Consider the following 23,895-nt stretch of genomic DNA (forward strand, 5'->3'; position numbering starts at 1 on the left):
TTATTTTTATCTGTAAGCCGCTTTGACTTCTTGTCAGTGGAAAAGGCAAGTTATAAATAAATATATAATAATAATAATTTAAGAACATAAGGATTTGCAAGCTGAGTCACACCAAAGTCTAGCTGAGCAGTCTATCTCCAATTCAGTCTTTGGACACTCACATACAGGAACAACCTGCTATGAGAACGTCTGTGGATGCATTAAATAAGCAGGTATTTGACAGGAGAGCTTATCTACAGCTGTATGAGGAAAGTAAGAGCCTGAAAAGAAATGTATTATGCTCAGTCGCACACGGTCCTGAAGACCACAGTGCCATTCTTAAGTTCATCCCCAGCATCAACTATTCAGGGGTATACTGCTTCTGATCCCGGAGGCTCTATTTAGCCATTATGTCTGATTGCAATTAGTAAACATAGCTTTACAAAAGGAATAGACACTTTCATAGGATCATTGCCCTTTGTGAACCAAAATTCTATTCATGCCATCCCGTGTCTCCACACAGCAAACATGCATGGAGAGAGCATGGGCCTTCATATGCAGAATCCCATGCCATTTCCCCCGCTCCTAATTATAGCATGGAAGTCATAGCACAAACGGTGTTAATGTGGCATACCATTGATCACTGGAGCAGATCAGGAACGAGGGTAATTGGTGTAAAACTGCACAATTTTTAAAAAAGGGTTTTGTTTAATAACTAAGGCAGACTTGGATGACCTTGCTTTCTTACCTAAAACACACACATTCATGTGCTCAATACTCCATATCAGGGCTTACTTGACACAAGGCTGCAGAGTTCTGACCTCTGTCATCAGCAAAGGAAGACCATTGTGGCAAGAGGGAAACCAACCTGGTCCCACCTACTGGCCAAAGACAGAGCAGCTGCAGATGACTTTCTTCCCCTCTCCCTGCCAGAAAGAACACTGTGCTCCCACTGATGAATGACTGTGGGATGCAAAAGCAAGAGGAAAGGGCACTCTGGCCCCATCCATCAGCCAGAGGGGAAAGATCCATCAATTGCTAGAACACAATGAACATTAGATTGAACTTGGCCCCAATGCATATGAATGCTTGCGGTTCAAAACTTTGGTCTGGCCTTGAAGAATTATCTCTCTCCTCTGCCTTTCCCCATCCTTGTGTCTCTTTTAAGTTTGTAAGCTAGATGAGGCATGTAAGCTATGGCCAGCTTCTCTTTCTGTCCGACTCTCTTGATGAGAAGTGCTTTGAGAGACAATTACCTGAAAAATGGGATGAAAACACAGCAAACAAATAAACATAACTACTTTGTTATATATGAAGCTGCCTTGTCTTGAGACATACCATTGCTCCACCTAGACCATTACAGTCTACTATGACTGGAGTAAGGGACGCAGGTGGCGCTGTGGTCTAAACCACAGAACCTAGGGCTTGCCGATCAGAAGGTCGGCGGTTCGAATCCCCGTGACGGAGTGAGCTCCCGTTGCTCGGTCCCTGCTCCTGCCAACCTAGCAGTTTGAAAGCACGTCAAAGTGCAAGTAGATAAATAGGTACTGCTCTGGCAGGAATTTAAATGGCGTTTCCGTGTGCTGCTCTGGTTCGCCAGAAGCGGCTTGGTCATGCTGGCCACATGACCCGGAAGCTGTACGCCAGCTCCTTCGGCCAATAAAGCGAGATGAGCGCCGCAACCCCAGAGTTGTCCATGACTGGACCTAATGGTCAGGGGTCCCTTTACCTTTATGACTGGAGTAGTTCTCCAAGGTCCCAAGCAGAGGTCTTTTTCTAGCCTTCCTACCCCAGAGTCTAATGCTCATTGTTCATACACATGCAGAGGCTTAAGAAGACAAAACACAATTTGAAAGATTGTTAGGGCACACTTTTTTAATCCAGTCATTTGTGTTAATATACAAATACAGTCTGCATGTTTAGGCATTATTCTCATTCATAAATAATTTGGCCTCCATACATTCACAGGCATGATACAAACAGAATCGTAAGTTACTAAGCACCAGGACTATTTGTTATTCGTCAGAAACCCAGAATTGCTCTAGAAACATAGTTCAGTGGACCCCTCTTCAGCAGTCTACTGAACACCCAATGAGGAGTTTCTCTGTTAATTAAATGGCAGTTTCTTCAGGATGAACAGTCCTGAGGGGGATTTTCTTGTGTGTATTTTTAAAAAAATCATACATACAATGACTGGAGATTGCAAAGCTGTTTTGTGTGTCACACACACAGAAAAAGAGAGCAAATAATTATACCAACTATCCTTTGGCATAACTGCCCATATACCATGAATGCATATTAGACAATATGTTCAAGCAGGGTTGGGAAATGTGTGGCCCTCCAGATGATGTTGGACTCCCAAATCACATCAGGCCCAACCAGCATGACCAATGGATTGTGGGAGTTGTAGTTCAACAACTTCCAGAGGGCCATGTATTTCACATCTCCACACTAAGCATCTTCTACACCACACTCTTTTAGAGATCAAAGGAAGATGAACTGCACTACATGAGTCACACTCAGCTGAGCCCCGTTGCCATCCAGCCACTGTCAGCAAGAGGCAAAATTAACCATTTGCAAGATGTGACTTGTCCCACAACACTATGCATTGTGCCACCCTTCTCCAACCAGATGTCCTCAAGATGTTCTGGACTAAACTCACATCTGTTCTGGCCACCACGGCCATGCTGGCTGAGGCTGATGGGAGCTAAGTCTAAAATATCTGGAGGGCACAGAGATGCATCATATCAAGCAACTATTTGGACCAAACGTTTCTACAACGCTGGGCAAGGAAGTAATTTTTTCATATTACTTTTTTTTTCCTGGGGCCAACTATCTGTACTCTCACAATTATGCTTCCTTTATCATTTTTATGGTGAAACCAGTTCTCAAGACCAGAGGGAACAGATCTCCAAAGGCCACAATTGTGAATTAAGGCCTTTAATACTTTTCAGCATACAATCCAGACGTTTTATTTTACATCTTTTTAAAGAACATTAGCTGTTTCTTCTTATAGTCCATGGAAAAATGTCCCCTAGTGTCATTAACTATGGTTCAGTGTCAATTATGCAATCCCAGTGTACAACATGGTGGTGATTTCACAATATGTTAGGCAGTATTAAATTTGCAGACATAACACCTACCTATGCTTGAAAAGAATAAAAACCTAAAACCCTCTACCTACATTATACACAATCATACTGTGTGCAGAGCTACAGATGAGCCTGCTAGGAATAGGCCTTGGTTATAGTTCCTACAGGTTTTCATTGTCTACTGCGCACGTGCCTCTACTCCCAAACCCTAATTTTCACTTATGGTAACTCAAAAGCTCCTTGCTATTTATACAAGGTCACTTCTCACCCCTGGTGTACCCTTCATCACTTGATCACAAATGGGTAGTTTTTCACATCATGAATTCTCCAGGGGTTCCCTTTATCAGGCTGATTTGGCAACATGTAAAACTATTCTGTTTTATTTGTTTTCAAGTCATTATTCTTGTTGATTACATAAGCAGTTATCAACCTAGATTCGATGATACACCTTTCCTTCAATTAACAAGCCCCCCCCCAAAAAATGTATAGAGGGCCATAATGGGATTGTGTGCATGCTTTTGACACAGCACTTCCCACAGCTAATTTAACAATGCAGGTTTGGGTGGTGTTTTTTTTTATAGAAAACTGAATAACAGATTTGGCCCTATGGCTGCCAAGGAGCTGTGACAAAACTGCAAAAAACAATCCCCAAGTGGAACAACAGTCCGTGTAGCAACTGCACATTCAATCCAATTCTCACCTGCCACAAATGAGACAGGATTTGACTTCGACAGCATTTGTATTTGACCGCCATCATTTACGTTTATAGATTTATCATTACCAAGAATCAGTAATGCAAACAGGAACTGCTACACGTAAGACTGTGAATTCCATGCTCCTGCCAAGTTTTAATTTTCAGAAGAATTTTAAGCCACAAATTTTTGAAAAGAAGCATTTGCTGTAGTTTTTACAACCTTTTTTCAAGTTATCAAAGAGGGAATTATGCAAATTTGCTTTTTGTTTCTCAAACTGATTCTTCTTTTTCTGAAGGTCAATATAATAGAAGCACTAGGTGTATCTCATCATTTATACTTCTGTAAAATACTTATCAGAAGCTATTCTTGATCATACTAATTATATTTCAATAGTTCATTAGCCTTTGTACCAAAACACACTTTGACACTAGATGAGCTCTTTTATTTAAATGTCACAACCAGACCTTTGAGGAAAATATACTAGATGTGGCTTGTCTACTAAAGTACTTGCTTGAATTCTTCTCCCTTTGTCTTTGTCTTTTTTTTCTCCAGGGCATAATTAGTTAAAGGGAATGTTAATGTATGTTTGAAAATGTGCACATGTATACATGACATGTTATACTAAAAGAATGAGAGAATACATTTCACACTACAGAGGTAGTACTTTCAGGATTAACACGCACCAGTTTTGAAGTATTCCTCAGATCTTGCAGCTGCTTAGCCGGTTTCCCTACTCCTTCCTCAAACCTCTTCTCCACAACAGGAAGGACAATTTCATGAAGGAAAGATGCATTCTGCCTGATGAATGCTTTCTTCTCAGGGTCCTGTTCACAGCGTAAACTGTAATCAACATGCTGGATGGCCACAAGGATTATCTCCACCAGACTTTCCAGCAGAACCATATGCAGCTCTGGGAAGTACAGTTTGAGAGCTTCCTCCAAGAAGGTCATGGTCTGTTTGGTGAAAGCCACAACAGTATAGCTAAGATTTACCCAGCAGTCATCACCAGTGTACTGATCAAAATTGGTCACACCACAGCTCTTCATCTCCTCTCTAAGTTTTCCTAAAGCTTCAGGGGTCATCAAGTTCATTCTCCTCCACATCTCTTCAGAGTTACGATGTTTTGTAGCCTCCATTATGATATCCTTGTAGCTCTGCAAAGCCCCTTTGATATCCTTCACTAGCAGGGTATGAATGATGAAGGTCAGATCCAAGCCAATCTCACTGAGCTGCTTGCAGTGTTCCTTTGCCACCTTCAATAACAAGTTACATGATTAATTTTACTACACCTTTAAGCAGTTGCACAACAGAGACACTCTAAAAGATAAGATAACTATCACCCCATTATGAACAGCACGAAAAACACGACATACATTCAGGGTTCGAAATGAGCAGGACGCCAGGCACATTTTGTACCTTAAAGATTCTCCATCTGAGAGCACCTCAAAAAGTCAGGGTGCCATTTTTTGCGCCTGACTGACACTCGAGGATTACTGAAATATATGTGCTTTGAAGCCTCAAAGTATATGTTAAAGATAGACAATATGTTAAGGAGTTTAACAATAAAGAGTAGAGTGTTTTGAAAACTGAAGTATAGTACCAATATTTTTATTGTAAACACCAAATTAAACATGTCCTTTCTGCTAAAAATGTGATATCAACAATGTGTCACTTATGTGAATTGTGTATTAATTCATGGTTATCAAAATATTAAATAAAAAGTGTTGCTGACTGCCCCGCGCCCCCCCCCAATGGCAACTAGACATTCTGTTTTGGTGCCCACAATCCAGGTCCCAGAAGGCATTTGGCTCCTAGCTTTTCTACCCAAGTTTCTAACACTATACAAATTAGGGAGAAGAAGATATGACCCAGCATTAATCCCTACCATTCTGGCCCTCAGAAAAAGGCAGTCTGTATCCCAGAGTGGGAAACATTTGTTATCCAGAGGGTTGCATTCCCTTGTGAAGAACCTTTAGGGGGGTGTCATATGCCATATGACAAGAGACAAAAGGGCCCGAGCAATGGCTGTGACCCTTACTTTTGTATAGTAAGCTGCAACCCAACAACACAAAACTTGGCGATTCTACACATCTCTCCATCCAGGCAAGCAGGAGGCACTGTCAATACAATCATACCTTGGGTTACAGATACTTCAGGTTGTGTGTTTTCGGATTGCACACCACGCCGAACTCGGAAGTACCGGAACGGGATACTTCTGGGTTCCAGTGCTTTGCACATGCACAGAAGCGTGACCTGCGTGTGCACAGACGCAGCGCTGCAGGTTGCAAACACTGCAGGTTGCAAACGTCCCTCCCGCATGGCTCACGTTCACGACCCGAGCGTCCACTGTAATACATTTCTACCAGGCAAAAGCATTTAAGGAGGATGTGGAGCAGAGCAGGTAAGGGGTATGGCCTGCGAAAGGGATATGGCTTAAAGAGAGTCCAGAGACACCTGGAAGTCACAAGCAGACCCTGGGCAACAGGTTCACTACCCTTGCTGTATCACACTGGACAGAGCAGCAGGTAACACAAGGTTATCCAGGCTGTCTCTTTCCTGGCAGGATAGGATCAGCCACTACAGTCTCCTTCACCTAGATAAAGCAAAGACATGAGATCACCTTTTCCCACTAATCAGGGCAGCTCACTGGAGGAGTGGGTTGCAGAGCAATTCTGTCCAGGCAAACTTCTCCAAACTTAGGTAAAAGTAATTGCTCAGAACACATTTATTTGTTTACTGCATCTCTGTCCCACCTTTTTCTCTAAGGAGCTCAAGGTGGCATACATGGTTTTCCCCCTCCTTTAATCCCCCACAGCAGCCAGCCCACTACTGTTCCTAGTGTATTTGGGACTGCCACATGATTAGGGCAGGAAGCGGGTGTGGGCACCTACACTCCTCACTGTTCTTGCTGGCTGTAGGAAGGAGGCACCTTGGATATCCAGTACAGACTGCCTTTTCCTGAAAAACAAGTAACAACTCCGGAAGGTCTCAATGCCCAAATATAGCAAAATATACTTTGGTCAGATAGACAAAATCTGTAAAGTCATGCCACAGGACTAGCCCTTTCTTTTGTTCCTAATCTTAAAGTGGAAGGGCTCCTTTACGCTGGAAGAGAAAGAAATGCTTGTGTTGCTCTCCTTTAGAATTAAGCAAAAAGCACTCTAACATTGTAAGAGAGTTGAAAAGGGAGAGAGGCTCCAAGTGATGAGGAATGTGGAGTACAGGATAGCCAATGCAGCTACTGCAATAAATTATTTACACAGCTTCTTTACAAACAGAACACCCTGTTTCAGCACTGGGAATTGGACTAAATGACTCACGGGTTTCCTCCTTGTCCTATATTCTATGACATTATCTGGAAAACTGAAGTAGTTATAACAATGAAATTGTGGTCATCCAGTGCATGTATGACTGAGCATAATATACCCACATTTGGGCCTATATTTTCCTCATACCTTCACACACTCGGCAGCAGTGGATAAGCTCTCCTTACTGTCAAACACCTGCTTGCTAAATGCATCCACAAACATCCTCATAGCAGATCGGGCCCAGACAACAAAGGCAGAATAACATCCACTGTTGCCTGCAAAGTCTGTCTCGAACTCCCTTGCAGTCTCTAACAGGCTGGTGAAGAAGACATGGCAGAGCTTGTGAATATACAGCAGAGTGGCACCTTCAATGCGCAACTGACGGATGGCTGTGTGTACTGCAGCTTCCCTGTTCCTCAAGAAAAGTTCACATGCTTTGGTTGATTGACCCAAGCGGATGAGCTGAGAAACAGCTCGGCGGGTAGCTCTAGGCCCACCCCGTAGAGACCTATCTGGAGAAAGTTCAAACACAAGCACATCCGTGAGCTGTCGGACTCTTTCGTCCACTTTTGTTCGTAGTTCCCTGACTGGCTGGGTCACAGGCTTATCTCCCAGATACTCATTCAGTTTATCTAGCAAATCAACTGCCCCTTCAAAGTCTCTCTGAGCGATGCAGACATTCAGATCCTCAGGCAGCTCCTGAATCCATTCTAGGGACAAATCCACCACTTCTTCTTCTGGTGTTGCCTCCTCTTCATCCTCCTCCTCAAAAGGATTGGTGGCTTCTGGAGGAGAAGGGGGAGGGGCACGTACTGGGGCCTCCTGCTCCAGCCGCCGCTTCTCACTGAGGACCCGATTCCTCTTGGTCTCCTCCAACACTTCCAGCCACTCTTTCTTGATCTTGGCGTTCTCCGCTTGGAAGATACGGCTCTCGGGGAACATGAGCAGCTTGAACATGTCCTTCATGGGCGGGTTGTCCTTGACGTTGACCACTGCCAGCCCATCCAGCGGGTAAAGGGCATCGTACCGGTACGCGCCACGCCGGTTGGGGAGCCACGCCGCCACGAGCAGGCAGTCGTTCATGAGGAAGGCGTGTACCCTCTGGACCTGCACCATGTGGTCGGCATCATACTCCACGAGGTCCCCGTTGTAGACCAAGTACTTGCCGGGGCTCTCCGGCAGCAGGTCGCGGCAGCCCTCCACCTTCTCCAGGAGGGTGGTGAGGGTGCGCTGGCGGCCCTCGTCGCTGGCAGCGTTGTCTTTGGCCGAGAGGGCCAGGAAGGGGTTGGTGTGAGGGTCGGCGGCGGCCCGCCGGGCGCCCCCCAGGGCCGGGTCGTCTCGGTCGGCGACGCTGGCCTGCTGCAGGAGGGCCTGCGTGACGGCCTCCATGATGCCCTTCTGCTCGGTGAGGATGTGGCTCAGCTGGTACATCTCGCTCTCCAGGTAGCTGATCTCGCGCGCCGTCTCGATGAACTGCCGGTAGTTCTGGTAAACGTTGCGCTTGAGGCTCTGCGCCGTCTCCTCGCTCAGCGCCTGGATGCGCTGCCGGTGCTCCTGCAAGTCCCGGTCGCCGTCCGACTGCTGAGACAGCTGCTTCACGTACTCCTCCGCCGCGTAGCTGCCGGACTCCAGTTGCCGCCTCAGACGGCTCCCGCCGCCGCCGCCGCCGCCCGCAGCCCCCTCGCCCACAGACAGCGCCATGTCCGAACCCGGAGCAACGAGACAGCAGAGCGAGGGGCAGAGAGGAAGCAGGCCAGCGACAAACGCCAAGCCGCCAGAGCGCCTGCGCCGGACGCTGACGACCTCGCGAGCGCGACGGAAGAGAGAGGGCGTGGAGCGGCCGGCGCAACGGCGAACCAGACCCAGCGAGTAGAGCTACACACGGAGAGGCGCTTCCGGGCTTAGCGGGGCCCCGCGCAAGCGCGTAACGAAACCAGAGTGGCTGGGGATGGATGGAGGGGGAGGAGGGAGGCGCGCCTCTGAGCTCCTCCTAGGGCAAGTTGTTTGGCGCATGCGCCCGAGTTTGAAGAGTTCGCGACCGCCGGCTGGCTGGCATCCTGCCTGGGCGAGATGGACGGCGACTTCTTGCTGGCCCTCCGGCTGCAGGCGGAGTGGGAGGCAGAGGACGGGGAAGCTCAGGGAGCCAAGGCGGTAGCCGCCGCCTCCCCTGCCGCCTCGCCCGGTTCCCCGGCGCGGCCGCTCTCCGTCGTGGACAGCGCCTGGGAGCTGCTGGACCCGAGCCCCGACGTGCGAGGCCTCTTCCTGCAGTTCAACGAGACCCTCTTCTGGGGCCGCCTGGCAGCCGTGGAAGTGAAGTGGAGCCCGCGCATGACGCTGTACGGGGGAGGCGCTGCGGGACGAGGCAGAGGCGGCTCTGAATCGCCCTGAATGTTGCCCTTAAGGCTGTTACTCGCTCTGGGACCTGGGGGGGGGGGGAGGCGGGTAACAAATGATTAAAAAATCATGATAATAATAGTGGTTTTTTGTTTGCTAAAAATGTTTAGGGGTACTCTCATTTTGACTCAAGAGACTTTGATCTAGTTTTGGTCTTGTTCCAGGTGGCACGAGCCTTGTATTCACAAGCACACAGTCAGAAAACAGCTTCTCTGTACAGTGGTACCTCAGGTTAAGTACTTAATTCGTTCCGGAGGTCCGTACTTAACCTGAAACTGTTATTAACCTGAAGCACCACTTTAGCTAATGTGGCCTCCAGCTGCTGCCGCGCCACCAGAGCCCAATTTCTGTTCTCATCCTGAAGCAAAGTTCTTAACCTGAAGCACTATTTATGGGTTAGCGGAGTCTGTAACCTGAAGCGTATGTAACCTGAAGCATATGTAACCTGAGGTGCCACTGTATTTGTATACTGTGTGTGGGCTCCTGGTGCTTGTTTACAACTTGAGGAGCATGTTGTATTCTGTCTTTTATCTGACCTTTGTGAGAGATGCAGTTCTTAAAGGAGAGGGCGAGTTGTGACCCCCCAGATATTGCTGTATCCTGAAAATTCTCCATGCTGAATGAAACTGGAATCCAACAATATGTGGAGGCCCGCAGGTTTCCTGCAGTGCATGGTATCACAAATTAAAAAATCAATAACTTGTTATGTCTCCTAGCATACTTGCTGCAGTGTGATGACATTATTTGTAAACTAAATATTCTAACCTGAATTGTAACAGAATTGGAGAAAGTGCCTGCTTTCTTACCTCTCAGGAGGTCTAGTCCAGCCACTAGCAGTGGGACCTAATGTTTAATAAAAGTACCTAATGCTTAGCAAGTATTGTTTGTGTCTCAGTAAACAATTTGCCTTTTTTATTTGTATTTCTAGGTGTGCTGGAGTTTGCTGCTATGAAGGCCGTGGTGGAATGTGCTCCATCCGGCTCAGTGAACCACTTTTGAAGTTGCGACCAAGAAAGGATCTTGTAGAGGTATTCCTGTTTTGTATATAGATATGAACCCAAACATGTGCACTTCTTGCAGCTGATATGTACATTCCCAAAATCAAATGTATCTTGTAGTTTTGGAAAAAAACATGTTTACCAGTGCTGTAAATAGCTATCTTATATTGCAGCTACTTCTGCAAAGACAGGAGAAGCAAGCAGCTCCTTGCTGCTTGCAGAGACTTCTCCATCCTCTCATGTCCTTTAGTGGTATTTTTTACCCAATATTTCCACTTATAATGTGAATGTCTCCTTGAAATATTGTGTTTATTTCTCACAAAATATTTCTATGTGATACCAGCATAGGGTGCAGTAATATAAATTAAAATCAACCGATACAATTAGAAGCCTAAAAATAAAAGGAACAGATAAAATCACACCAAAAGATAAAATCACAGCAATCAATCAAAATCTATGTGGTCCACCCCCTCCCCTGAAAAGTCTGGTGGAATAGGTGTGTTTTCAGCTGATCCCCAAAACTGTTCTGTGTTTCAAGGGGGAGAGTATTCCATAGTTGGACTGCCAGTACAGAATAAGCCCTCTTTGCTGCATAACAGGTGCCCCTCAGATGCATACTGTAACAGCCAGGGAGGCATCAGTCAGCTGCTGATCTTAACACATGGAAGTATTGGTGTGGGAGGAAACAGCTCTTCAAATGTCTGTGTCCCAAATTATGGTTTTATGAAGCTGGGGTCATGTCTGACTTATCCCAGAGAATGGAAAACTGGAAGCAAGAAGATTTTAAGGTTTATTTTTTAATTAACTACCATTTCTTATCATAGCCAACTTAACAGTAAGTAATCAAATGTTTTATGTTAGGACACAGCAATTTAAGTAATCATGTAATAATTTTAATTTCAGACCCTGTTACATGAAATGATTCATGCCTTGTTATTTGTCACTAATAATGACAAAGATCATGAATCCCATGGCCCGGAATTTTGCAAACACATGCATCGGATAAACCGCCTAACTGGAGCCAATATTACAGTAAGCATTCTGTGTAACGAACACTAGTTTGTAGATTTGTAAAACTGATTTTGGAATATAAAATGAATCTTATAAATGTTTAGATTTAAAAGATACTGTGGCAAACAAGCACACTAGAGTCGGTGATTATTTTAACATCTAACATTTTAACATTTAACTTTTGCAACATAAAATCAAATATATCAAGCTAATCACCAGATTTCTTCTGATTTTGATAAGGTGTTAACTGCACTTTTTGGCCATAATCCAGAAAACTTGAATTAGCATAGAGAATCTCTGGTGTGTACTCTGGCTTGGTCCAGACATTGCAGCCATATCATGGTTTAGCTGTCAGGAGCATTCTCCAGGCTCTCTCCTTCTGTATCACTAATGAATGGTGATCCCTTCTCCCACTTCCTGCTTTGTTGTAACTAAAGTGCAGTGTCACAGGCAGCAGGCCACACTCCAGAGTTGCACTCTGGGAAAGGCGTTTGGAAGCTGCCCTGAACATCTTGGTTAAAGCGACTTTTATTATAAATGAGAGAATATGTTTTCTCCAGCGTACAATACCCTAACGAGACTGTGCCCTTTCTTGTACAATAAAAATCAACACTGCTGCCCTCTTCTCCAGTTAAGTCCCTTATGGTGCTGTGGTGTTGCTTGGGTTTCCCTGTGAGGCAGTGCTCTCTTGCTGCTCCCCTGGCATTGCAGGCTGCCAGAGACTCCTGCACCTTACAGCCATTCTGTCCTCCACAGCCACTCCCAAACAGTGTTAGAAACTGAGATATGAAAGCTAGGAGCTAGGACATGTATTTTTTCCTCAGTAGCCCACCATTCCGTCTCTTCTCCCCCTAACTACCCCAGCTTTCTCCACGTTCCAATTCCCCTGACAAAAGTAGCCAAGAGTGAGATTTTTACTTACCCTCAGGCAAACAAGCCTTATTAAATATATCAAATCCAAAACAGGAACATTTTTTAAACCGCCCCCCCTTACTAAGCCCCATGAATCATTTACCACAGCAGCCTTCCCCAGCCTGGTGCCCTCCAAATGTTTTGGACAACACTACTTAGTACGTCTGGCTGGGATTAGTGAGATATGTAGTCTGAAACATTTGGAGGGCACCCGGTTTTGGAAGGCCTCCATGGTGTGATGTGTGAGTTGGGAAAATTGTGGTTATTGTTAATCATAACTTTCAAATAAAAATAAAAAACTATGGTTTGGAATGGGTTTAAGATTCTAATTTGGATGCAAATGTTGTTAACAATAACCATCGTTCGACTGCTTCAGACATTACAGCAAACTCTGAATATTGCAAGACAGGAAATGAGCATGTGTCTCTGTAGAACTGAACATACAAGCCCCTGAATACCCCCAGTTGCCAAACCATGGTTTGGCCTTGATATTTGAAACAGACCACAGAATTCTGGTGTTAGTAGATACTGTTTGATTTTCTTCTGTGTTTGGGGCCAGCTCCAATATCCATGTGGAACTCTTGCCTGTAGTGACTTGGGAAGCCCTGGTTGGCCTGATTCCATCAATCTTCACGGTGGGCTGTGAGCTAATCTGGTGTCACTGCAAAATGGAAATGAATGTTCTGCATTAAGAAAAACTTGTTGGTTATGTTTAGATCTATCATGAGTTTCATGATGAAGTGGATTCCTATCGCCAGCACTGGTGGCGATGCAATGGTCCATGTCAAAATAAAAAGCCGTATTTTGGCTATGTGAAGCGTGCAATGAATAGAGCACCATCTGCAAATGACTTCTGGTGGGCTGAGCACCAACAGACGTGTGGCGGTACATATACCAAGGTCAAGGAGCCAGAGAACTACACCAAGAAAGGCAAAGAGAAGGTCCCACAATCAAAATTCCTAGCTGATGGCAAAGGTACTTGAATATCATTTAGTTATTACCAGCAGAGGATGATGATGTTATTACCAGCATCATAACTGTTTTTCATCAGTTAATATTTCAGGGTGGTTTATAGCATAAACCGAAGAGTACATAATAATAATATAATAATAATAATAATTTATTATTTATACCCCGCCCATCTGGCTGAGTTTCCCCAGCCACTCTGGGCGGCTCCCAGTCAGTGTTAAAAACAGTACAGCGTTACATATTAAAAACTTCCCTGAACAGGGCTGCCTTAAGATGTCTTCTGAATGTCAGGTGATTATTTATCTCTTTGACATCTGATGGGAGGGCGTTCCACAGGGCAGGCGCCACTACCGAGAAGGCCCTCTGTTTGGTTCCCTGTAGCCTCACTTCTCGCAATGAGGGAACCGCCAGAAGGCCCTCGGCGCTGGATCTCAGTGTCCGGGCTGAACGATGGGAGTGGAGACGCTCCTTCAGGTGCGTCTCCTAAAAGTGTTAAGCGGGGAAAAAGATTTTTCTGATGAATGATCGCTCCTAGAGATGTAATAGAGTACTGCTGGTGAATGTTTTCCAAATATGTGATTGTTCTGTGTATTTCTGACGTATTTGCAGGAAACGCTAACGGAGGCAATATGCAGAACCTAATTCCTTTTAGTGGAAAAGGATATATCCTTGGAGGAAAAAGCACTCTGTCACCATCAGAGAGGACCACAAGTCCAAGCAATGATAAGAACAGATTGCTGCTCAGTTCGCAACATCATTCACCTTCTGGTTTGATAAGATCGAATCCTCAAAATGCAAGCATATCCTCACCATTTCCTTCTGAAGGTGATAAGAATAGCTTTGCTTCCTATGTTACACGCCCTAAAATATCAGTTGCTAACAAAAAAGCGTACACTAATGTTAATGGCTCACCCATTAAACATGTTTCTTTTAATGGAGGAAGATCAAAGTCAAGCCCTATAAATGTTACATGGGACTTACCCTCGAAGACAACACCAGTAAAAAGCATTTCTGGACCATCTACTTCAACTCCAAAACCCCATAGTTCATCTCATAGAAATAGCAGCACACCCAGTGGTGGACCAACAAAACGGGCAAAAATGGAAGACACTGCTGCCTTTGAAAAATATTTTATACAAAAAACAGATCCAGAGTTGACCAGCCCTTCTTTGAAGAGAAAGCATGAACCAATAGCTTCAGAAAGGCCAGCTACTTCTGCCAGTGATGAGAACAGAAAAGTTTCCTGCCCTGTCTGCAGTTCTGAAGTTTTGGAAGCTAAAATTAATGAACATCTAGATTCCTGTCTCCAAGATACCTTAACATGATTCTGGCATTAAGATGGTGCTTTGCTCAGGGGTTATCAATCTTGAGTGTTTCATGTGTATTTATTGTCTTCCATATTTTGGTGGCAGTGAGGAGGGGACTTATGACATCCTCTTCTGTGTGAAGGAAGTTTTCTTCAGCTTGGAATAGTGCTAGTAATGCCACCAACGTTCAGCACACATTTATAGCCATGAGAGAAACAAATTCTGTTCTAAAGCAGGCATAGGCACACTCAGCCCTCCAGATGTTTTGGGACTACAGTTCCCATCATCCCTGATTACTGGTCCTTTTAGCTAGGGATGATTGGAGTTGTTGTCCCAAAACATCTGGAGGGCTGAGTTTACCTATACCTGTTCTAAAGAAAGAAACATGCATGGTTTTTAACTGACTTCTTTTTAAAAGCCTATTCACTCGTTCAAAATACCTGTTTGTTTTATCTCAAAAACTACTTTCAAGCCTGTTTTGCAGATTACTGTTTTTGAGCCATTTAATATCAACGGAATACAAAATGTGTGTGAATTCATATACTTCCACCTTTGCTTACATTTGAATCAGACTTAATTTCCTAGAAGCGACACATTTTATTATAATAAATAGAGATGGTTAAAGCTGCACTCATGAGAAGTTTTCACAGAGCTTTAAAATGTTCTATGAGGGAGGGTTAAGTCTCCAGATTGTGGCACTGTCCCTAAAACTGTTTATTGGCCCATCTCATTGTTATATATGCTGCTAATGTGTCTGAAGATTATGGGAAATGTTTTGTGAGAGAAGATGTGATAGATGAAATAGGACAAATACCTTCATATATTTGAGGAGCCATATGTGACATAATGGTTTATATCCTCAGGCTGTCTGAAACAGATGAGATACATCTAATTCTGGAATCAGATTGAGATCTCACAAGTCTCACTTTTTAAGTGATATAGAAGAGCAGTTTGCTGTTCAAAAGCCTCCACTTCCTAGAGTTCAGTTTTGTTCTAATAATTTATACATTCAGCAGGAAAAATGGCCTGTTCTAATGTTGATAGAGATCTGGGATGTATTATCCCTCTGCTTCATGCCATTCTGGTTATGTTCATTTCTGAGCCCCAAGTGTCAACATGATTGCTTGTTGACAATTAGGATGTTCCATTTTTACCCCCCAATGGTTGAATTTGGTCAGATATCTCTTTTCACAAGCCAGGAGGTCTCCTTTTCATCTATTAGGTACACGTGTACCTGTAAATGAAGCTTTCAATTACGTTGTATCTTGTGTTGAGCATTTGACAGCCAACTGATAAATTTTAAATAAAAATAACTTTTCAGAAACAGCACTTGAAATTCAGGGTTCTGTTCTATAAAAGTGGGCTAGAAATTCCAAAATCTGCCAGTTCTAAAATTCAGTGCAGGTTAACGGAATTCAGTATTGTTTAATATATTATTTTCACTGTGTTTAAAGAGAATTAACACCACATTGTTATTGTGGTGATTCAGACTATATATTCAACTGGTAACAAGTAACCTGCAGATGTAGACCACACTGTTTCAGTGATTTGATGTGATGTTCTGTGATAGACTTTTTCTTAATTAGTAAAGTAACAAGAGACATCTGATCTCAGTGATCAGCATAGTGAAGCATCTGTCCATGTGCTGCAAATACCCCACCACTGACTGGAGCTCCTGAAACTGAGTACTAGTGGCAAGGAGGAGAAGGAGCAGCAGCTACCATCTTATTGCTGCTCAGCCAGCAGTTATTTCACCAGGCTGTTCTGTTATGCCTCTTGTCATTGCCCAAGAGACTTGAGAAGTGGCCTTCAACAATGAGGAGAAGCAGCAGCAAATACATTGATGAAATGGCTCCTGGATAGGTGAGTGACAGCTGAGGAGAGGAGAAGGTCCAGCAGCTACTGCCAGTGAGCGGGTGAGGATCTGTGGTCTTGGCCCCACTTTTAGGGGATATGCTGCCTGAGTGTCTTCAAGTCATCAGACCCAGTACTAACCAAAAGTTAGTAAAGGATTTCCCTCACTGAACTAATCAGCGCTTTACATTTGAGAAGCCTTGTACTATTATCAGGGCAATTAAAAACAAAAAAACCCCAGTGCAATCTCCAAGTTTTGAGGGAAATACTCCAAAAGACCTCATTTAAAATTGCTATGTCCTGTTAGGGTTCCTGTGTTCCAGTTACTTAATTGTGCAGCATAGCAAAAACCTGTCCTTCTCAAGGAATGCAAGCGGTAGCAAATGCAAGTTTAATTTTTGTGCACTTTATAGTAAACTAAACATGGGTGTTGGTTGCAACTAGTTGTGTGTTTTTTTTACCAAAACATCTGTTAATATATAATTAAGAGCTATAGAGGAGGGTTCACCCTTCATTTATCCCACATGCCAAATAGGCAACTATCTTTAAAAGTACTGTTCTGTGGCTATCCTTCGCGATACTGACTGTGCAAATCAAAATATTAAGCAGAACTTAAAGCAGGCACTTCTTGTTTAACAAGTTATGCAAGAAACACTCAAGATTTGTAGTCTGAGCATATGACACTTGTCACGAGATTTTAGTGAGTACTGTGCAATTTTGTGCATTCAGACTGAGCTATAGAAATCCACAATATTCTGATTAAAAGCACTAATCCAGCGGTTGCAAACATGGCAACAATGGATCTAAAGGCTAGCATCTCCAGTTCTAATCCTTGCAAGATCTAGGCTGCTTGCACATTTTTTTAAAAAAAGATGGTTTGTCTAATGCAGAGGTTTCCAAACTTTTCATGTTGGTGACATGCTTTTTAGACGTGCATCATTTCACGACACAGTAATTCAGTTTTACTAGCAAACCAGAGGTTAATACAGTGGTGCCTCGCAAGACGAAATTAATTCGTTCTGCGAGTTTTTTCGTCTTGTGAATTTTTCGTCTTGCGAAGCACGGTTTCCCAAAGTCTTCAAAAACCTCAAAAAAGGCTACCACACTGCATGCTATGAGTTGCTCCTCAAAGTCACCCTGGGTATTAACGGTTTTAAGAAAAAGGAAACAAACTTGCAAGACATTTTCGTTTTTCGTCTTGCGAAGCAAGCCCATAGGGAAATTCGTCTTGCGAAGCAACTCAAAAAACGAAATACTCTTTCGTCTTGCGAGTTTTTCGTCTTGCGAGGTACCACTGTAAACCCCTCTCCAGCCTAGGTAGGAGCTTTTGGACCGTTCATATGGCAGACCTACACACTGCAGCCAACACACTAATGTGTTGCGACACACAGTTTGGAAAGCTCTGGTCTAATGAATGGTTAAGGAGAGTTAGGAAGCATGGAACTCTGGAGGGACAATAGTTACACAGAAGTAAGAAAGTGTGAGCACAATGCCTGATACCTCCTACTAAATTGGTAAACCTTATCAAGAATAGGCAATACCTGGAGGCAGTGTGGTGTGTTCTTTCTCTCTTTTTTAAGCCAATGACTGGCTGGGAAAATTGCTTTTACAAAAGTGGGATTGAGGAAGATACCCTGTTGTGTGTTCAGGACCATACTGTGGGGATGCGGTATCAGGAATGTCTAGTCTCCCAGAACAGGTAATGAAAGAAGTACTCAAGAAAAAGGAGAATTGTTTTATTTCTTTACAATATATGCCACCTTTTTGCCTGACAGTAGGCCTCCTAACAGTCCAGTAAGCAAATTAATCATAAGAGATTAATGGTGTAGGGGTTAAGAGCGATAGACTCGTAATCTGGGGAACTGGGTTCGCATCTCTGCTCCACATGCAGCTGCTGGATGACCTTGGGCTAGTCACACTTCTTTGAAGTCTCTCAGCCCCACTCACCTCACAGAGTGTTTGTTGTGGGGGAGGAAGGGAAAGGAGAATGTTAGCTGCTTTGAGACTCCTGAAGGGGAGTGAAAGGCGGGATATCAAATCCAAACTCCTCTTCTAATAAACACGTCTTTTATAAAAAGGCATTTGCTAATGGGAAATCTCCACTCTCCAAACCTTACATGTTGCTGTTTTAGTAGGGCTAGAGTGAAACAAGGGTAGAGTATTATTTATCTAGTTTTGCTGCTATGCAGCATTGCTCAACACTTCTGACTTCCTTAAACTGCCACTAGATGGTACTCTACCCAGGGCAGAGCTTAAATTTGAAAATGAACTTTGCAAAAAGAGAATTTCCCATTAGTACTGTATACAAAACTTCGAATGTGTGAACATGTGCACATGCAGAAACATGTAGGTTAGAAAATTCAAGGAAATAAAACGTTAAAAGCAAGGTATTGAGCCAGTAACTGATGCATCTAAACATGACGCATCCACTACTCAAAGAGGCAGTGTGGGAGTTCTTAATAATAATAATAATAATAATAATAATAATAATAATAATAATTTATTATTTATACCCCGCCCATCTGGCTGGGCCTCCCCAGCCACTCTAGGCGGCTTCCATAAAAATCAAAAATACAATAAAATATCACACGTTAAAAACTTCCCTGAACAGGGCTGCCTTAAGATGTCTCCTGAATGTCAGGTAGTTGTTTATCGCTTTGACATCTGCTGGAAGGGCGTTCCACAGGGCGGGCGCCACTACCGAGAAGGCCCTCTGCCTGGTTCCCTGTAGCTGCAGACTGCCCTGTACCCATGTAGCCCATGTGACTGCATAAGATCGTGTTTCCTTCCTATATATCAGGAGTGGGCTGCCTGTGAACCTGGGCCTAATTCAGACCTGAGGCAAGAGTGATCTGTCCCTGTCCTGGCATCCTGCTGGGCAAGGAGGAACAGAGATGGATAGGGGAGAAATAAAAGTGGGTGGTCGTGCTCATAACTAGCATGCGGCCCCTGACAGGGGGACCTCCAAGGAAAGGTGGCCCTTGAGAGAGGGAGGGAATTGCCCGCGCCTAGGCTATAAAAAGCTCTCTTGACTACACTGATTCCCTCTCACCTGGGAGAGCTGTCTCAACAGGCACCATATCTTGAGCTGTGTGTTTTGTTTTTAATCTGAATATGCAGATTGTTGGGAGATAAAATACAGTGTCCTTGTTTGACTCTTGTACAGCCTCCAAAAGTCAAGCTATTTGCTAGGCACTGAAACAGCTAGCTTCTCAGCCTTTGGGGGTGTTTTAGATGAACATACATACTGCACTTGTGTCAGGATGACTTGGCTATCAGAAATAGATCTTATTTGTCAGGAACAGAGCTCTTTTCTGTGCAAATGGGAGGAAAACTACCTGACAACTTTATTAAGTAGAAATAAATTCTGGATCAGGCCAAGGGTCCATCTGGTCGAACATTCTGTTCTCTCATCCAAAATGAGTTACTACACAATATAATTCCCATTCACCATTTATATAAGAAATATTTCAAAGATCTGATAAAAATTACCAAAGCAACTACTAAATTACTAAAATGAAAATGCATAAAACCTATCCATATACTGTATATGTCTATATGTCTGTCTGTCTGTCTGTCTGTCTGTCTGTCTGTCTCTCTCTCTCTCTCTCTCTCTCTGTGTGTGTGTGTGTGTGTGTGTGTGTGTGTGTGTGTGTTATTGAAAGAAGGAGAGATAAAACACCATTTTGACAGAATGCAGAATTGCAACTCCAGGAAATCAGAAAAGCAGTATTCATATATCATGCAGGTATAAAGCAGCCTTACTTAGTTTATGCAACATATGCAAGGACAGGATTGTGAGAGTGAGGGCTGAAAAGATTATGGAGATGATACTGATTAAAAGCATGAGACTCTTAATCTCAGGGTTGTGGGTTCGAGCCCCAGGTTGAGGGAAAGAGTTCTGCATTGCAAGGGATTGGGCTGGATGACCCTTGTGGTCCCTCCCAACACTACATTTCTACAATACTTCAGTCACCTTGTTATCTGGGAAGCAGTCAAAACTGGTTATTCCCAGTGAAAACAAGATGAGATTATATGTACATTGTGCTACTTGACTGGATATGACTCTCAGAGTAAAAGGTGTCTATAAGAATCTCTTTCATAAGATCCCATTCTATCTGTCAGAATGGCTACTACAGTGGTGCCTCGCAAGACGAAATTAATTCGTTCCGCGAGTTTTTTCGTCTAGCGAATTTTTCGTCTTGTGAATCACGAATTCCCATAGGAATGCATTGAAAATTAATTAATGCATTCCTATGGTCAAAAAAAGTCCAAACAAAGCCAAATTTGGTACAACAAGAGTTTATTAAGTGCTCTTTAAAGTCACACATACTGTAAAGAGCATTTCAAAAACTGAAGGAACAATAATTTAAGTTTCTAAACATGACAGAAAAACATTTAAAAATCAACAAAGTGTACAGTACATTTTCTAAGACTCTGGGGGACAACTCGAAGAAGGTTCCTCTTCCACTCTTTGCTTCTGGCTGAAGAACCTGTCCATGGTCTGCTGCTTCATCCGCCTTTTCAGCACGTCCCTGAAAGGCGACATGACCCTCGTATCAAAAGTGTTCACAAGGTCATGTGCCACGTGCTTGTCAGGGTGGTGCCGCTGTGCAAAAGCCTGCACATCCTTCCACTTCAGGCAAATGTCCCTCAGTTCTTTGGAGGACAGCCGTTCCTCAGTTGCTTCCTCCTCTTCCAGCGAGGCCTGCTCCTGCGCAGCCTCTGCCTGCAGTTCGACCAGCTCCTGGGTGGTCAGCTCGTGGTTGTGCTCCTCCACCAGCTCGCTGGTGTCCTCCTCTGTGACCTCCAGGCCCATGGTCCTCCCCAAGGCAACAATGTCCTGCACCACTGTTGACTCTGGTGCATCAGAGTCACTTGGTGCCACACAGTCTGGCCACAGGCTGCGCCAAGCGCAATTCAAATTTCTCTGGTTGATCCCGTTCCAGGCCGTGGTGATCATCTTCAAGCAGGTGACGATGTTGAAGTGGTCCTTCCAGAATTCCTGCAGGGTGATGGTGGTGCGATCAGCCACCTCAAAGCATCGCCTGAAAAGCTCCTTGGTGTAGAGTTTTTTGAAATTGGCGATGAGCTGCTGATCCATCGGCTGGAGCAGTGGCGTGGTGTTAGGCGGCAGGAACATGATGTTGATGAAGCTGAACTCCTCCAACAAGTCCTCCTCACGGCCTTTAGGATGAGCAGGAGCATTGTCCATCAGAAGCAAAGCCTTCAGCGGCAGGTCGTTGTCCAGCAGGTACTGTTTGACAGCAGGGCCAAAAGCATGATTGACCCAGTCCACAAACAGCACACGTGTGACCCAAGCCTTACTGTTGGATCGCCACATGACACTCAGCCGCTCCTTGTTGACCTTGTGTTTCTTGAAGGCCCGTGGGTTCTCCGAGTGGTACACCAGCAGGGGCTTGATCTTCAGGTCGCCGCTTGCGTTGGCACAGCAGAGCAGGGTCAGACGGTCCTTCATGGGCTTGTGGCCAGGCAACTTGGCCTCCTCCTGTGTGATGAAAGTCCTTTTGGGCATCCTCTTCCAAAACAGCCCAGTCTCATCGCAGTTGAAGACCTGCTGTGGAACGTAGCCCTCCGTCTTCACAACCTCCAGGAACTCTGCTGCAAAGTCTTCAGCCACAGAAACATCAGAACTGGCAGCCTCTCCATGCCAGAAAAAAACACACAAGCTTCCAGATTCTTGCAAACCCCTCCCCAACTGTTCCCCCAGCCACCCACCACACAGAAATTCAAATCCAGAATTTTTTTAAAAAAAACAGCAGAGTGGCCCAATGGTCACAGAAAATCATAAAAATGCAGAAAAAAACACACAAGCTCCCAGATTCTTGCAAACCCCTCCCCAACTGTTCCCCCAGCCACCCAGCACACAGAAATTCAAACCCAGAAAATTTGTTTTTAAAAAAACAGCAGAGTGCCCCAATTGTCACAAAAAATCATAAAAATGCAGAAAAAAACACACAAGCTTCCAGATTCTTGCAAACCCCTCCCCAACACCAAGTCCTTGAATTCCAAACACCCCAACCCAAAATCCAAACCCCCCCAAAAAAAGTTTTAAAAGCTTAACTTACCAAATGGCTGCAAAAGAAGTTTTGGAAAAGCTTCAGAAATCACCAAAGTCTTTAAAAACCTCAAAAAAGGCTACTATGTACACTGTGTTCTATGAGTTGCTCCTCGAAGTCAAGTCGCAGCTGTATTAACAGTGTTAAGAAAAAGGAAACAAACTTGCAAGACGTTTTCATCTTGCGAAGCAAGTCCATAGGGAAATTTGTCTTGCAAAGCAACTCAAAAACGGAAAACCCTTTCGTCTAGCGAGTTTTTTGTCTTGCGAGGCATTCGTCTTGCGAGGTACCACTGTATTAGGTTGCACCATTTCACGTTTGTGTCTCATGTATGGAGCATCCTACATGGAGTCCCGGCCAGGAAGCTCCTTCTCATTATTCTGTTTTGCGCTTCTGATCTCTAGCCTTGATTCTGGCTTCCTGTGCAGGGAGATGTCAAAAACTCTCTTATGCATGTCAAACCAGAAGAACTTGCTGGCAATTCCATTACCCAGGAAGGTTTGGGTGGTAGTGGTGGTGTATGGGCAGAGCCTTTTCTGTGGTAACTTCCTGCCTGTGAAGTGACTTCTCCTCTGAAGTGGAGGATTATTCTTCCATCAACATTTGAAGAAGCATCTCATTAACCCAAGCCTTGGGGAGGGATTGACCTTTTAACCATTCCCCCCCTTTTTTTGACACATCCTTTTACTGCTGTGGATGTTCAGTCTTTTATCATTGTAGCATTTTATAGTGTCTGTGTTAAGATATTATGTGACATATTTGTTGCCCTGAAAACGTATGATGAAGGGAATAAAATAAAATAAAATAGGTAACCACAACATGATTCTCTTCCATTAGGTGAGGGATAGAGGTCTGGTTTAACTATTAGCTAGACTCTCCAGTTTCCATGCTCAACCACAAATCTCACTGGGTGATTTCCAACCAGTCACTCTATTTTAGCCTTATCTTCACCATTAAGTTGTCATTATGAGGATGAGGTTGGGGAAAGAAGTATCCATGTATGGAGGCTGCTCTGAGCCCCTTGGAAGTATGACACCATTAATGCCAAGCCAAAGCAGTAAGAGAAAAATATTTGAAGAAACTTGAATACTTTTGTTAATTTTCAATCATTTGAGGACTTTAGGATTTTTGAGATGTCCCTTCCAACTCTACAATTCTATGATACTACTTCGGCCTTTGCTTCTATTAGGCTAAGACCCCTCATACCCATAACTTAGACAGCCCAAAAACCTGCTTTATGGAGGCGGATATGCAAGACAGTCTCCCTGGCCAGCTTGGGGTTTCTCCTCCCTTAAG

General features: G+C 44.1%; 2 protein-coding genes across 2 annotated transcripts; one reads left to right on the forward strand and one right to left on the reverse strand.

Moving 5' to 3' along the window:
- Positions 1 to 1,834: 1,834 nt before the first annotated feature.
- EXOC8 (exocyst complex component 8) lies at positions 1,835 to 8,868 on the reverse strand. Its single transcript, XM_081186215.1, has 2 exons — positions 7,222 to 8,868; positions 1,835 to 5,019 (listed from the first exon to the last, which is right to left on the reverse strand). The coding sequence occupies exons 1-2, from the start codon at positions 8,773 to 8,775 to the stop codon at positions 4,411 to 4,413; spliced, it is 2,163 nt and encodes a 720-aa protein (XP_081042341.1). The 5' UTR covers positions 8,776 to 8,868; the 3' UTR covers positions 1,835 to 4,410.
- A 153-nt stretch (positions 8,869 to 9,021) lies between these two features.
- Positions 9,022 to 15,994, forward strand: SPRTN (SprT-like N-terminal domain). The gene is made up of 5 exons (XM_081186230.1): positions 9,022 to 9,410; positions 10,397 to 10,496; positions 11,370 to 11,498; positions 13,106 to 13,364; positions 13,968 to 15,994. Exons 1-5 carry the CDS (start codon positions 9,145 to 9,147, stop codon positions 14,681 to 14,683), a joined length of 1,470 nt encoding a protein of 489 aa, XP_081042356.1. The 5' UTR covers positions 9,022 to 9,144; the 3' UTR covers positions 14,684 to 15,994.
- The last annotated feature ends 7,901 nt before the right edge of the window (positions 15,995 to 23,895 follow it).

The sequence above is a fragment of the Podarcis bocagei genome (assembly GCF_964188305.1).
Source record: "Podarcis bocagei genome assembly, chromosome: 3".
NCBI classification, from domain to species: Eukaryota; Metazoa; Chordata; class Lepidosauria; order Squamata; family Lacertidae; genus Podarcis; species Podarcis bocagei.

Excerpts from the sequence above, each read along its gene's own strand:
- EXOC8 (XM_081186215.1), bottom strand. The coding sequence starts at position 8,775 with ATGGCGCTGTCTGTGGGCGAGGGGGCTGCGGGCGGCGGCGGCGGCGGC. Across the intron at positions 5,020-7,221 it reads CTGCTGCCGAGTGTGTGAAG|GTGGCAAAGGAACACTGCAA; the intron begins GTATGAGGAAAA and ends TTGTTATTGAAG.
- SPRTN (XM_081186230.1), top strand. The coding sequence starts at position 9,145 with ATGGACGGCGACTTCTTGCTGGCCCTCCGGCTGCAGGCGGAGTGGGAG. Across the intron at positions 11,499-13,105 it reads TAACTGGAGCCAATATTACA|ATCTATCATGAGTTTCATGA; the intron begins GTAAGCATTCTG and ends GGTTATGTTTAG. Across the intron at positions 13,365-13,967 it reads ATTCCTAGCTGATGGCAAAG|GAAACGCTAACGGAGGCAAT; the intron begins GTACTTGAATAT and ends ACGTATTTGCAG.